We start from the raw sequence: 11,963 nt of genomic DNA, 5'->3' as shown, positions 1-11,963 counted from the left end.
TCAGAATATAGAATAATATAGCAAGTTCTTTTCTGCCCATTACAGCAGCAATAATGGCGAAAGTAAGAGGGAGAAAACATTTAAAAAAGGCTCAAAAAGATGAGTTCACACCGGTGTCCGATGTTTCTCTAACGCAAAATGGAAATGAGGTACCAGAACAACAAATTGAAAATGATGGTTCAGACCCACAAATGTTCTTTGGTATTTTAGATCGAGAGGAATTAGAATATTTCAAACAAGCAGAAGCTACTTTGGCCATGGATGCATTTGAATCAGTCGAAGAGAAACAAAGATTTGTCACTAATATCGTTGAAGAAATGCAAGGTAAAGAACTGAAGCTTGTGACTTCACAGATTTGTTCGAAATTAATGGAGCGTGTTATATTAATCTGCAATGATTCCCAATTAAAGCATATTTTCAAATCATTCAACGGATTCTTTTACAACCTATCATGCCATAAATATGGTTCGCATGTCATAGAAACATTATTGGTCAGAGCTACCGCACTGGTGGAGAAAGAACTGCTGACTCCAAGTTTTGATTCTATAGATACGGAGGGGGACGATAATGGTGAAGGCTTTGGCACAATGGAAAACATGTTTTTGTTCATGATTAATGAGTACAAACCCCATATTAAAGTGATGATTAATCATAATTACTCCTCTCATGTTCTGAGATTAATAATCTTGATTCTATCATCGAAAAAACTACCAAAAACCAATCAAAACAACTCCGCTTTGCGTTCCAAGAGATCGAAGATTGCGCGGAAGATGATTGACATAAAGGATAATGATGATTTCGATAAAATGTACCAAACGCCAGAATCTTTTAAGCTGGAGCTACGTGAATTAATTGCGTCTTTATTCAAGGAGTTCACAGGAGAAGAAATTAAAGCTCATCCAGATGTTAGTATATCAATCGTTACAAAATTCAGAGCGTTATGTGTTGATAAAGTGGCATCACCTGTAATACAATTGATCATCCAAGTAGAAGGTATATTCGATAGAGACCGTTCATTTTGGAAATTAGCGTTCAATACAAATGATGAAAAGAATCCCAAGGAAGAATCGTTCATGGAATATTTGCTGTCAGATCCTGTTGGCTCTCACTTCCTTCAAAGTGTTATTGGGTTCGGTAGGGTGAAAAATGTGGAAAGACTTTATTATTTATACATAAGAGACAGAATTGTAAAGCTGGCTAAGAGAGACTCTACCGGTGCATTTGTTGTCCAAGCGCTATTAGAGATTTTAAAAGCGAAAGAAGTAAAACAGATTTTGGATGCCATCGTGCCAGAATTAAGTATGCTTTTGAACTCAAATATGAATTTCGGTACTGCCATAATTGACGCAAGTATAAAACAGGATAATTATAAGAGAGAAGAGGTTATTGAACAGTTGATAGAAAAATATTATCGCAGGGAGTCTACAGAGAAGAATATTTTAGAAAGCTGCTTACAACTAAGCTCATCTACTTTGGGCAATACGAGAGACGATTGGCCCACTGCAGAGGAGAGAAGAAGATCCTTGTTCCTGGAAAAACTAATTGACTTTGATGGTAAGTTTTTAGATATCACTATCGACACTATGCTATCGCTACCAGAAGAAAGATTTTTACAAATGTGTTTTCATGGAGTCTTCTCGCATGTTGTCGAGCATGTATTACAGCCTCAGCGTGTAAACACCGTGAAAAGGAAAAGGTTGCTCAATGTTCTCTGTAAGGATGTGGTAAATCTAGCGTGTAATGCATACGGTTCGCATATTTTGGATAAATTATGGTCTTTTACTGCAAAACTAACATTATACAAAGAGCGCATAGCAGGAGCAATGAATCAAGAATCCGAAAAGGTTAAAAATAGTGTATATGGTAGGCAAGTCTGGAAAAACTGGAACATGGAGCTATATGTTCGAAAAATGTGGGATTGGAAGATGCTAGTCAAAGAACAAGAAACTGAAATTTTCCCCGACTCGAAGCCACTTCAGCCAACGGACCACAAGAGAAACAGCAATAAACGTTTTAGAAACAATACAGAAAGTAATCCATATAATTCGTCTTCAAAACGTGCCAATCAAAATAAAAACAACGTTCCATTAGGCAAACAAATCTAAATAGATTTAAATATAGAAAATAAGTGAAACAGAATAAAACTTGGTGAGGATTTTCTCTTAAGCCACTTTTTGACTTTACCAAGTTGCTGTACCTCTTCTTTGTTTCAGACCCAAATATCTTGCTAGATCATTAAAGACATCCTCTAACTGATCAGCTGAATATTTCTTAAGTTCCTTTTCAACTTCTTCATCTGGAATCTCGTCAATATGAAAATCTTGAACTTTGCCTTCCAAAAAATCTTCGAAAGCTTCTTGCTCTTTCAAACTTGGTGGTAATAGCTCATAAAACTTGGCTAGTTTGAAAAGTGAGATATTTGTTATCGCTTTGAATTCCTTCAAAGTGCGAGGAAACAGGTTTCCTTCAGCTAGTGGAATCTCACCGTCAGCATTGGGCAAGGGAGATAAAAATTCATGGGCATCTACTTTTGCAGAGTTTGCCAATCTTCTAATCGATCTCTCCTCGATTGTGTCTAATTGACCTTGCAATTCACCCACGAGCTGCACCAAATCTTCATTGGTAGCCAAATCTGCTGACTCGACCTGCGGATTACTCACCTTTGAACCAGATGATTGTTTACTACTGCCAAACGAGTTGACATCTGATCTCTGTTTAGAGACCTGTAATTCTAAAACATTTTGCCCCGTTTTTGATATCAAAAGAGTTTGGCGTTTAACCAGCTCCTGCAATTCAGCAACTTGAGTTTTGAGTAGTTCTAATTCTCCTGACATGACTTCTGTATGGTATTGGACACCAATCAATTTATGACGTCCTAAGGGTTGTAATCTTTTGAATGGAAAGCCGTTCAGAACACAATCCCTTTACATAAATGATATGATCTTTGTTTTTTGTTATGTTATCCTGACCATGTGACGCATTACACAAAATACACAATCTATACACAAAGATTTATGAGAATATACCAATTCCATACATGCAGTTTCCTTTAATCTATAATTTCAGGTTACTTAGACTATTCGTTACTTTACCGACACTTTCCTTATTTTGTTTTGCAAGGCGTTCGCGATTTCTTCTCTGTGAAAGTTTACCTTTGCTAACTTCATCAGCTGCACGTTTCAATTTATCCAACTCTTCACTCTTCTTGCATAATTTACGCCCACCTTTATCTAATTCGTAATTGTCGAGGAAATCGTCTAACAAGAATTCAAAATCTGAGCGCTCTTTCTTCATATCGAATAACTGATAGTTTTCCTCGAAATCTTCTTCCTGTTCCTCTCTGTAATTATCGTAACCAGCAATGACCTGGTCGTATTTATCATCTAAGATTGTCATCGTCTCTGTACGCGCAATGGCACTAGAGCTCATGGAAAAGCCAGAAATATCAGACATTGCACCCTTCTTCTTACGTTCTTTTCTTCGCTTAGAACCAGTTTTCGACTTATTATTGGAATCGAACGTCGGTAGATCGCCGAGGTCATCCAGCTCGAGGTCAGACGTTTGTTGGTCACTTTCATTATCAAACTCATTATTTGACTCCCCGTCAACACTTTTTTGCTGCCACTGTTTTTGTTCTTTCTGGAATCTTTTCACATCTGCTTGATAGTCGATGTCTTTTAGGTCTTCGAGATTCTCAACGTTATCAATATTTTGTAGTTCTTCGTGGTAATGATCATCTTCGTATTCTGCCAAGTTGTCTATATCCCATTCGTCCAGCTTTGCTTCGAATTGTTCTTCATCTTCCACTTCACCGCTGCCCAAAAGTTCTGCAAATATATCATCGTCCTCAACGTTTTCTGACGATGGTTTGGCAATCTTTGTTTTCTCCACAACAATGTCATCATTTACAACATAAGCCTCATTTTCCAAGGCTTCCAAAACTTCTCTCAATGCTGGATTCATGTCAGGCTTGAAACCTTTGATATCGTCTGTGACATCTTGCTGGTGAATCAAGTACTCCGGTTTAGCCACACCCCTCTGGAAAACGGATGTCACCGGTTCTGCTGCCTGATAAGTAGGCTCAACGAAAAGGTCTTCAATATTATTTTTCTTTGCTTTCGCATCCTCAGCGTTGGCACCCTTTGCTGGTATAAATATCGAATTCGAAGGATCTTCACCAATGGGCTTCAAATGCTGTGTATAATCGTATTTGGAATCGTCAAACTCAATACCATACAATACTGCTTCACCAATTCGTTCCTTAGGTTGCCTGCGCTTTTCACTACTGATATCTATCTTTTGTGAAGAAGTGCTGGTGACTTTACCATGTTCATCCACGGGAACCAAGACGTGTGCAGAGGCACCCTCATCGTAGAACTGCGGATCGTCGTGGGGTCTATGAACGACCACGTACTTCTGTGCGTTTTTCTTGCTGAATCTCTTCGACATTTATTGTGGTTCGTTTCTGTAATGATCACACTCTCTCTCAGAACACCTTTACAGGATCAATATTCAAACTTTTAACTAGTCATCTCATCGCATCTCATCGCATCGTATTGCCAAAATTTTCAGTCACATTAAACGGAATATGAACTGAAAAATTAATATGTAAACTGCATTCACTGACAATGATGACTTACAATTGGAGTATTCAAGGTGGTTGAGTGCGTCTGCCTGGTTAATTACTAGTTGTAATTTGGATCCCTGGTGGAACTGGATTATCAATGTTTATCCTTTCGAAGCTCAAGGACCTGGTGAGGATTCCACCAGATCAATTTCATCGAGATACGATATCGGCGGTGACACATCAATTGAATATCAAATATTCGGATAAGATTATTCCACATTTGGGTCTATGTGTTACGATTTATGACCTTTTGGAGGTGGATGAAGGTCAACTGAAACCGGGTGATGGAGCATCCTACATCAATGTGACATTCAGAGCCTTGGTATTCAAGCCATTTGTTGGCGAAGTCATCACTGGCTGGATCTCCAAATGCACTGCTGAGGGTATTCAAATCTCGTTGCTTGGATTATTTGATGTCATATTCATACCGCAGAAAATGCTCTTCGAGGGAAGTTACTATTCGCCTGCTGACAACGCATGGGTATGGCCAATGGATGAAGAGACAAAATTGTATTTTGACATAAATGAAAAGATCAGATTTAGAGTAGAGCAAGAGATATTTGTTGATGTGAAACCAAAATCTCCGAAGGAAAGAGAACTGGAGGAGCAACAGGGGCTGAAACAGCAAGAGAAAAAAGAGGAAGGCGATGGGAATGACGAAAAACCTTTGAACAAACCACCAGCATATGCATTATTAGGAAGCTGTCAAACGGACGGCATGGGCCTAGTAGGTTGGTGGGAATGAAGAGGAAAATAATAAGACAATGCTGTCAGAATCATGCATTGCATTAATGATATATACATATTTTCTATATATATATATGTACTATACAAAAGAATCAAAAATTTTTTTTCCTATGAAAAAAATAACGTTTCTTTGATCGGAATAGAACCTCTTAATTATATTGCATATAACGAGAAGTCGAGCTGAATTTCTTATAGCCGTTGATGACTTTTTCAACAGCTTTCAAAAAGTCTTTTTCTGTAGCGACTTTTCTTCTCGCTCTTATGGCAAACATACCTGCTTCTGTACAAACTGACCTTAATTCAGCACCCGTTGAATTTGGACAAAGTCTTGATATAAGTTCCCATCTTATGCCACGTTCTACGCTCATTGATTTTGAGTGAATACGGAAAATGTTTGCACGACCTTCTAAGTCTGGCAATGAAAATTCGACTTTACGATCAATTCTACCAGGCCTTAATAATGCAGGATCTAATGTATTTGGCCTATTTGTAGCAAACATGACTTTGATATTACCACGAGGATCGAATCCATCCAGTTGTGTTATAAGTTCTAACATAGTTCTTTGGACCTCATTGTCCCCACCAGCTCCATCATCAAAACGAGCACCACCAATTGCGTCAATTTCATCAAAAAAGACGATGCATGCCTTCTTTGTTCTTGCCATTTCAAATAATTCTCTGACCATACGAGCACCCTCACCAACATATTTTTGCACTAGCTCTGACCCAATAACTCTGATAAAAGTTGCATCTGTTCTGTTTGCTACAGCTCTTGCACATAGAGTTTTACCGGTACCTGGTGGCCCATATAAAAGAATACCCTTTGGTGGATCAATTCCTAAAGCAGCAAATCTCTCCGGAGAAAGCAGTGGTAATTCCACAACTTCTCTCAATTTTTCGATTTGTTCTTTACAACCACCAACATCACTATATGTGACATCTGGTTTTTCTTCGACGGTCATCATTGTTACTGAGGGATCAATCCTGGGCGGTAAAGGTAACTCAATATGGTACTTGGATCTATCAACACCAACTCGCATGCCTTCCTCTATATCAGTTGGAGAAACTCGCTCTCCAAGACCAACAACAAATTTAGCAATTTGTTTCAGGTTAATGACATATTTTGCATCTTCATCCTCATCAACATCCTCATTATTTCCTGCCTGAGCGTTATCTCCCGAGGAACTACCGCCTAAAGGCGCGGCTTCGCTACTTTCGACCCCATTACCATTAGATCTTATAATCTTTGTACAGCGAGCTACTTGTAATGGATGCTCTTCGCTTAATCTTTGTCTATCTCCCATTATGTCCCACAAGTGTGAAGGTGCCAATCCTGTATCGCTCTCTTTAACACCTGCTTTCTCTTTGATTCTTGCTTCAATCTCTTTCAGATCTTTTTCAGTTTCTTTCAACTTGCCAGCGTATGGTGCAGCACCATATGTTTTCAACACTTGTATATCTCCCTCTGTAAGAGGCACACTTTTGTCTTCTGTATCTTTCTTTTCCTCACCACTTTCTACAGGCGCCTTATACTTTTCCCAATCATCTTTTGGTGGCATTACAAAAACGTATTATCTGATTGATCCCCACTTATCAAACCTGTACCAAAGTTAAGCTGATTTTAGCTTGATCTTCTGAACAGCTGTTATCTAATTCCGGTGGCAAACAGTTATAGATTGTCAAAGTCGGTAGCCCTTTATTAAACTAGCGAAAATAGAAAAAGTTGATATAATTATTAGAGAATCACAATTTACGGACTAATACTAATGGAAAAGATATACATGAATAATTGATTATGTCAGTGTTGTGGCTGTGAATTGTCGTTCATGACCCCCACAATACAATTGTTTGATATGTTATGTAGAGCATAACTAAAGTACCAAATACAGCGATCAAAATATCGAATGAACGAGAGACATTAAATCTTGAATCATTCTTAAACGCTCTATGATGCAACAAAGGTGGATAGATGTAAATCAATGGTATACAGGCAGAGGAACCCACAATTGAAACGAATTTATCAAGATCATTTGCACCTGCCCAAGCAACAAGTGCAGTAATAATTACAACACCCGAGCGGAAATAGTTTTTTAACCATTTGATTCGTGGATTATGTTTACCAGAAGCATTAGTTGGAAAGGACCAATTCTCTAGTATACGAATCGCTGGAAATAATTGAAGCGGTGTCGATAGCAAAATAGCAGTGGCGTAAAGGAGTTGAACTGATTTCGTAAATGGTGAATTCTGCGGGAAATTCAATAGCACGACAGTTTCAACGTCGCTTCCAAAGGCAGAATAGCATATTAAACCTGTTGAAATGAAAATGAATGCGACTAAGCATAGAACACCCGACAAACATGGTTGAAATTTCTCTCTGTGAGCCATTGATTCTTGAATCGGTATCAACAAACCGATACCTTCGAATGTGAAGATTGCTGTACCAACAAAGAGGGACCAGTCGTTCTTATTGAGAAAAACCATTGAGTCTGAGGCTAATCCATTTTCGATAATGTAATACACTGGATAGTAATAAACATAGAGAAGGCCCAACAGAATGAAAAGGTCCGCGATTAATGTTGTACCACTTAACTTTGAAATATTTCTGGTGAACGCCAGTGGAATAAAGATTACTGTTTGTAGGGCGATATAGAACGCGAGACCCAACGAATCTTTCTTTACACCAAAGACATGTTCCGCGAAAACCTTCAGATTTGTTGATGTAAAAACGATATAAGCTGCAGCGAAGCCAATTTGGGAAATTGCAATAGAAAACAATATTGCAAATTTAACCTTCGAGCCGTATAATTTTGCTCCCAAATCACCATACCCACTTACACCAACTTTGTCCTTTGCCGATATCAAAATAACAAAACAGTAGAAAGACGCAATCGCGCAAAACAGTAAACACAGTACACTAAATCCCCATCCACCGTTTTCAAAACCTTTCGGGAGGAAAAGCACACCTGTGCCAACAAAAGATTTCAACAGCAGAAGCACGGCCTTGAAAGTTGAAGTCTTGTGGCGGTGATCAGACACCTCCGCTGTATCAGTTTCTGAGACTTGGCCTCTTTCCAGGAGGTCCGTGCGTTCGTGTATGCGGCCTTCTTGTTCTGTGCCCTCTTCGTCTTCGTCTTCCTCTTCTTCCAGATCCTCACCAGCGAAATGTCCGTACAGGGTCAAAAACTCAATAAAATTTCTTGTTAGAAAATTTGGCGGTGGCGCATTGTTACCATACTTTCTTTCATGTTTCCGTACAATGAAAGACCTTCTAAAACCACCTGGCGCCCTGATTTCTTCGTGAGTCATTGCTACATGAGGCGGTAACTCAAACTCGCTGTTCCTCGTGCTGCTATAAATGCCCGAGGAGTGCGCTGAGGCGCCTGAAAAACTGATAGATCTTCTACGCTGCGCCATCGATATGGGCTGCGCATCCTGCTGCATCTGCGGCGAGTTCATCATTGTATCCCCCGGCGACGAGCTTGAAATCGGATGCTCACTAGTCCATTTATAAATATCTCTTGTCATGTCACCGCTTTTCAGTTGAAGGTTATCAGAGTCCTTGACAAGATGCCTGGAAACGATATCAACTACCTGCGGATCGGGCTTATTCATATCGATTTGATTGTCATTGGATAGCGTGTTATAATTTCCATCTGAATCACTTGGTCGTTTCTTTAGCAGGGCCGTTGTGATTTTCTGACCGTTTTGCCCGCCATTACTGCTGCTTGTACCAGAAACAGCTGATTCATTTGATACACTGGTCATTGCGAAACGAGACGAACGCTGAGTAGAGTCCACGGCAATTACGGAGACTGTAAAACCGAGCTGTGATATATATTACACCTTCCTATACCTTTTGATGTGTTTTTTCATGTGATAATATACAGACGTGATGCAACGAAAAAAAAATGTGACATTCACGGGGAAATAGAAATAGAAACACGAACCGGACAGCCGGACAGCCGGACAGAGGTGTCCTATTCCTATGTCCGGGGCTACCAGGTACGTGTCCGGGGAGCCAGAGCCCGAAGTGTCCGGACACTTACAGCACGTGGATGTCACGCCATAACCACGTGCCGAGATACACACCGTTGCCCGGCCATATCTTCTTTCGCCTCCGGACACGTACCGGGTTAGTCCCGGACAACTCGGGGTTCCGAAATCGCTTCCGAAACAGAATTTGATTTGCTGACCTGCCCCGGAAGAAACTGGTAACAACTACCGGCTTTATCCCTGGGCAGCGAACGAACCCAACCGGAAACTAAACAGAATAATCATGACAAAGAACAAGATATTTAAGTATCAAGGATTATCGAAGTGAAGCAGAGTATTCTACTCAGTATAGTTGATCAGTTGATTGAATATCAGTGAAACGCTCGGTGTTTCGTGTTTCGTGTTGCGTAATTGGTTTGTTGGTCTTTTGGTCTTCTTGGGTATACGATGCTGTCGGTTAGAAGTAAAAGTAGAAGCGTGATCTCAGCTGTATCAGCTCTGAAACGTTCTTTCCAAACGTCAGCATATCTGAATCAAGTGCAGGGATCAGTTGATGGTAATTCGAGTAGTTCACCATTGGAGGGATCGAAGTATCACATCGTGGATCACGAGTATGACTGTGTAGTTGTTGGGGCCGGGGGAGCCGGTCTAAGAGCGGCGTTTGGGCTTGCAGAAGCAGGCTATAAGACGGCTTGTCTGTCAAAGCTGTTTCCTACGAGATCGCATACGGTTGCAGCGCAAGGTGGGATCAACGCTGCGCTTGGAAATATGCATAAGGATAACTGGAAATGGCACATGTATGATACCGTCAAGGGGTCGGATTGGCTCGGGGACCAAGACTCTATCCACTATATGACGAGAGAGGCACCAAAATCCATTATTGAACTGGAGCACTTCGGAGTGCCATTTTCGAGAAATGACGAAGGCAGAATCTACCAAAGAGCGTTTGGTGGTCAAACAAAAGACAGCGGGAAAGGAGGTCAGGCCTACCGTACCTGTGCGGTCGCTGATAGAACAGGTCATGCTTTGCTGCACACGCTGTACGGTCAGGCATTGAGACACAACACACATTTTTTCATCGAATTCTTCGCGATGGATTTATTGACGCATAATGGCGAAGTTGTTGGTGTGATGGCTTACAATCAGGAAGACGGTACAATCCACAGATTCAGAGCTCATAAAACAATTATCGCTACCGGTGGCTATGGTAGAACATATTTCTCCTGTACATCTGCTCACACCTGTACTGGTGACGGTAATGCGATGGTGTCACGTGCCGGATTCCCATTACAGGACCTGGAATTTGTTCAATTTCATCCATCCGGTATTTATGGATCAGGTTGTCTGATCACGGAAGGTGCTCGTGGTGAAGGTGGATTTTTAGTGAATTCTGAAGGCGAAAGGTTCATGGAGCGTTATGCGCCAACCGCCAAGGACTTAGCGTGCAGAGATGTCGTCTCAAGAGCAATTACAATGGAGATCAAAGAAGGTAGAGGTGTTGGTAAAAGCAAAGACCATATGTATCTACAATTGTCTCATTTACCACCAGAAGTGTTAAAAGAGAGATTACCAGGTATTTCAGAGACTGCTTCAATCTTCGCAGGTGTTGATGTCACAAAACAGCCTATACCAATTATCCCAACTGTTCATTATAATATGGGTGGTATACCAACAAAATGGAACGGGGAAGCATTAACAATAGATTCCGAAACTGGTGAGGACAAGCTCATTCCTGGTCTACTAGCATGTGGTGAAGCTGCTTGTGTTTCTGTTCACGGTGCTAACAGACTGGGTGCTAATTCTCTGTTAGATTTAGTTGTGTTCGGACGTGCGGTTGCTCATACAATTGCTGATACTTTACAACCTGGTTTACCACATAAACCTCTGCCAAATGATCTGGGTAAAGAATCGATTGCCAATTTAGATAAATTGAGAAATGCAAATGGTTCAAAATCAACCGCTGAAATTAGATTAAGTATGCAAAAAGCAATGCAGGATGACGTTTCCGTCTTTAGAACTCAAGAAACCTTAGATGCAGGTGTAAAAAATATCGCTGAAATTGATGAGTCTTTCGATGATGTTCGTGTTACAGATAGATCAATGATTTGGAATTCCGATCTTGTCGAAACTCTAGAACTACAGAACTTATTAACTTGTGCTGCCCAAACAGCTGTTTCTGCAAGTGCAAGAAAAGAATCTCGTGGTGCCCATGCAAGAGAAGATTATCCTGAGAGAGATGATGAACATTGGATGAAGCATACTTTATCTTGGCAAAAAAACACTTCGGATCCAGTTACTTTGAAATATAGACGTGTTATTGCAAATACGCTTGATGAAAAGGAATGTCCGCCAGTTCCACCTGCTGTAAGGGCATATTAGGTTGACAGTAGAAGACAAGAGAAAAAAACACATATGAAAAATTGAATTAAATTATCCTTAATGAACAACTCGTAAATACCATTTATTTATATTATTTATTTATTTACTTATTTTACTTTATTTATTTATTCCCACTCCCCCTTCCCTTCTCTTCCCCGTACTAAAAATTTGGGTTGTTATTTAAAATTCTTTTAAAAAATGACAGTGTACTAGATAA

The 11,963-nt window shown here is 40.1% G+C and overlaps 7 protein-coding genes across 7 annotated transcripts; 3 read left to right on the top strand and 4 right to left on the bottom strand.

The window, feature by feature from the left end:
- Positions 1–53: 53 nt before the first annotated feature.
- NOP9 (RNA-binding RNA processing protein NOP9) lies at positions 54–2,105 on the top strand (the record flags this gene model as incomplete). The annotated part of the gene is made up of 1 exon (XM_037286386.1): positions 54–2,105. The coding sequence occupies one exon, from the start codon at positions 54–56 to the stop codon at positions 2,103–2,105; it is 2,052 nt and encodes a 683-aa protein (XP_037142281.1).
- Positions 2,106–2,180: 75 nt separating this feature from the next.
- On the bottom strand, positions 2,181–2,834 carry MRP8 (Mrp8p; the record flags this gene model as incomplete). Its single annotated transcript, XM_037286385.1, has 1 exon — positions 2,181–2,834. The coding sequence occupies one exon, from the start codon at positions 2,832–2,834 to the stop codon at positions 2,181–2,183; it is 654 nt and encodes a 217-aa protein (XP_037142280.1).
- A 220-nt stretch (positions 2,835–3,054) lies between these two features.
- Positions 3,055–4,449, bottom strand: LTV1 (ribosome biogenesis protein LTV1; the record flags this gene model as incomplete). Its single annotated transcript, XM_037286384.1, has 1 exon — positions 3,055–4,449. The coding sequence occupies one exon, from the start codon at positions 4,447–4,449 to the stop codon at positions 3,055–3,057; it is 1,395 nt and encodes a 464-aa protein (XP_037142279.1).
- A 275-nt stretch (positions 4,450–4,724) lies between these two features.
- Positions 4,725–5,372, top strand: RPC25 (DNA-directed RNA polymerase III subunit RPC25; the record flags this gene model as incomplete). The annotated part of the gene is made up of 1 exon (XM_037286383.1): positions 4,725–5,372. One exon carries the CDS (start codon positions 4,725–4,727, stop codon positions 5,370–5,372), a length of 648 nt encoding a protein of 215 aa, XP_037142278.1.
- Positions 5,373–5,523: 151 nt separating this feature from the next.
- RPT1 (proteasome regulatory particle base subunit RPT1) lies at positions 5,524–6,933 on the bottom strand (the record flags this gene model as incomplete). The annotated part of the gene is made up of 1 exon (XM_037286382.1): positions 5,524–6,933. One exon carries the CDS (start codon positions 6,931–6,933, stop codon positions 5,524–5,526), a length of 1,410 nt encoding a protein of 469 aa, XP_037142277.1.
- Positions 6,934–7,198: 265 nt separating this feature from the next.
- Positions 7,199–9,139, bottom strand: AVT3 (Avt3p; the record flags this gene model as incomplete). The annotated part of the gene is made up of 1 exon (XM_037286381.1): positions 7,199–9,139. One exon carries the CDS (start codon positions 9,137–9,139, stop codon positions 7,199–7,201), a length of 1,941 nt encoding a protein of 646 aa, XP_037142276.1.
- Positions 9,140–9,814: 675 nt separating this feature from the next.
- SDH1 (succinate dehydrogenase flavoprotein subunit SDH1) lies at positions 9,815–11,746 on the top strand (the record flags this gene model as incomplete). The annotated part of the gene is made up of 1 exon (XM_037286380.1): positions 9,815–11,746. One exon carries the CDS (start codon positions 9,815–9,817, stop codon positions 11,744–11,746), a length of 1,932 nt encoding a protein of 643 aa, XP_037142275.1.
- Between the last annotated feature and the right edge of the window lie 217 nt (positions 11,747–11,963).

The sequence above is a fragment of the Zygotorulaspora mrakii genome, chromosome 1 (assembly GCF_013402915.1).
Source record: "Zygotorulaspora mrakii chromosome 1, complete sequence".
Lineage (NCBI taxonomy): Eukaryota > Fungi > Ascomycota > Saccharomycetes > Saccharomycetales > Saccharomycetaceae > Zygotorulaspora > Zygotorulaspora mrakii.
Note: the sequence above shows the minus strand (reverse complement) of the source record. Positions and strands in the feature narration are given on the sequence as shown.